The sequence below is a fragment of the Stomoxys calcitrans genome, chromosome 2 (assembly GCF_963082655.1).
Source record: "Stomoxys calcitrans chromosome 2, idStoCalc2.1, whole genome shotgun sequence".
Lineage (NCBI taxonomy): Eukaryota > Metazoa > Arthropoda > Insecta > Diptera > Muscidae > Stomoxys > Stomoxys calcitrans.
In genome coordinates this window covers 125,121,070-125,123,005 of record NC_081553.1, presented here as the reverse complement: position 1 = coordinate 125,123,005, position 1,936 = coordinate 125,121,070, and the positions used below count along the sequence as shown (strand labels likewise).

Here is a 1,936-nt window from a genome sequence, read left to right as displayed (position 1 = left end):
AACGTGTTCATATACTCTATGATGTGTGATCGGCCTGTGCTGTAACTGTCGAACTCTGAGGATGTTGAGAAGGCGTTTTACCTATATTTACCGTAGATTGATGACAAAAACCATTTTTCGAACAAAACTACAAAACAAGTTTAAATTTCGTACATCGTTATGTATTATGGTTTTGGTTTTTTCTTAAATAAAAATGAAAATAAAGATGAGATATGTGTGTCTTATGCTACTTACAACTAGATAACAAATCAAAACTTTTTAATAACAATAACTCCTAGAAACGTCTGCCAGGTGGCAAATACGACGATTGTGGTGCAATGAATGAGCCGGAGGGTGCGGCTGCTGTATTCGACGAACCAGATCCGAGAACAGAAGACTTGGAGGAAAAGTCCAAAACAGGAGCAGCACCACCATTTGTGCTGGAGCTGGCGCCAGGCAAGCTATCATACTGAGCTTGAATGGTGCGTTGGGCATTCTCAGCATCGGAATCTGTGCGATACTTGACAAAGTGCACTTCAGGTTTGCTGTTGGCATTCTTGTTCAAGTTGTTCAACTTGTTGGCCAGATCACCGATATCAGCCTGTTTGTTGAGGACATAGATGGCAGTTCGATCTTGGGCAGCCGATTTGGCCAATTGGAGAGCGGCATTTTCGAGACCAGCATTTTCTGGGCCCTTGATGAAGACAACACGTAAGTTCTTCTTCAAGGAGCCGGCGATTTTCTCTGCGGCATTGTTGTCGTCAAACTCAGCCTCAGGAGCGGTAAAAGTAAAAAATTCCTTTTCAAAATCGCCGCCGCCAAGAGTAGACTCAGAATAATCGTTTTGAGCTGGAGCTCCAATACCACCACCACCAACAGCACCAGCACCGACACCGCCACCAAGGGCACCGCTACCAATAGCGCCACCACCACCTCCAATTGCAGCAGCAAAATCATCAGCTCCAACACCAACAATATTGCCTCCAGTTTGAGCTCCATATTCGTACTGGGCAGCAGCAGCCGCGACCAAACATAAAACCTAAAAATTACGAAAAGGGTAAAATCCATTATTCCACAATCGTTCCTCGGCAATTCTTCCAATAATATGTAGCCAACTCTTGGAAAGCACCTACCACAAAAGTACGCATTTTCATGTGTGTGTTAGCAGATTAATCCGTATTGATGAAGTGTTGATTTGATTATGATTTTCAACGAAGAGCGCAGCAGCCTTTATACCAAAATTTTCTTCATTTCGTTTAGAGATTCAAGTTTGTCCATTGCTGAAAAACCTCTCTGGAAGAGGAGGCCCTTAATTTTCTCTTAGATTATGCATACTTTTTGTTGGTATTCAATATTTTGCTGGCACTAGGCCTTTTTGGTTAATTACACTGTCAAACCAGCCAATAATTCTATGCAAGAAAGTCATTTTTTCATTTGTGGATTAACTATGCACAACCGTTTAAATTTGACAAATTGTAGCTAATAGCCAAAAGTAGATGAACACTTTAAACCGGAAAGTGATTGCCAATAAAGGGTCTCCTTTGTCTCTATTTTTTTTTAAAGAAAACTACACATTTTCCTGGAAAATTCGAGTATATCTTATTATATAATCTTGAAAATAATATATTTTAATAATATCGAAATCGAATGTTATAATAAAAATTTTTTCAATATAGGCCTGACTTGTTTATTTTTATACCCACCACCATAGGATAGGGGTATACTAATCTAGTCATTCCCTTTGTAACACTTCGAAATATTCGTCTGAGACCTCATAAAGTATATATATTCTTGATCGTCTCGATTGATTCTGAGTCGATCTAGCCATGTCCGTCCATCCGTCTGTCGAAATCACGATAGCGGTCGAACGCGTTGAGCTAGACGCTTGAAATTTTGCACAGGTACTCAGTATTGATGTAGGTAATTGGGGATTGCAAATGTGCTACATCGGATCAGA

The 1,936-nt window shown here is 40.2% G+C and overlaps 1 protein-coding gene across 1 annotated transcript; it reads right to left on the bottom strand.

Moving 5' to 3' along the window:
• Nucleotides 1–274: 274 nt before the first annotated feature.
• Nucleotides 275–1,127, bottom strand: LOC106083645 (uncharacterized). The gene is made up of 3 exons (XM_059363724.1): nt 1,113–1,127; nt 910–1,018; nt 275–828 (listed from the first exon to the last, which is right to left on the bottom strand). Exons 1-3 carry the CDS (start codon nt 1,125–1,127, stop codon nt 275–277), a joined length of 678 nt encoding a protein of 225 aa, XP_059219707.1.
• Nucleotides 1,128–1,936: the final 809 nt, after the last annotated feature.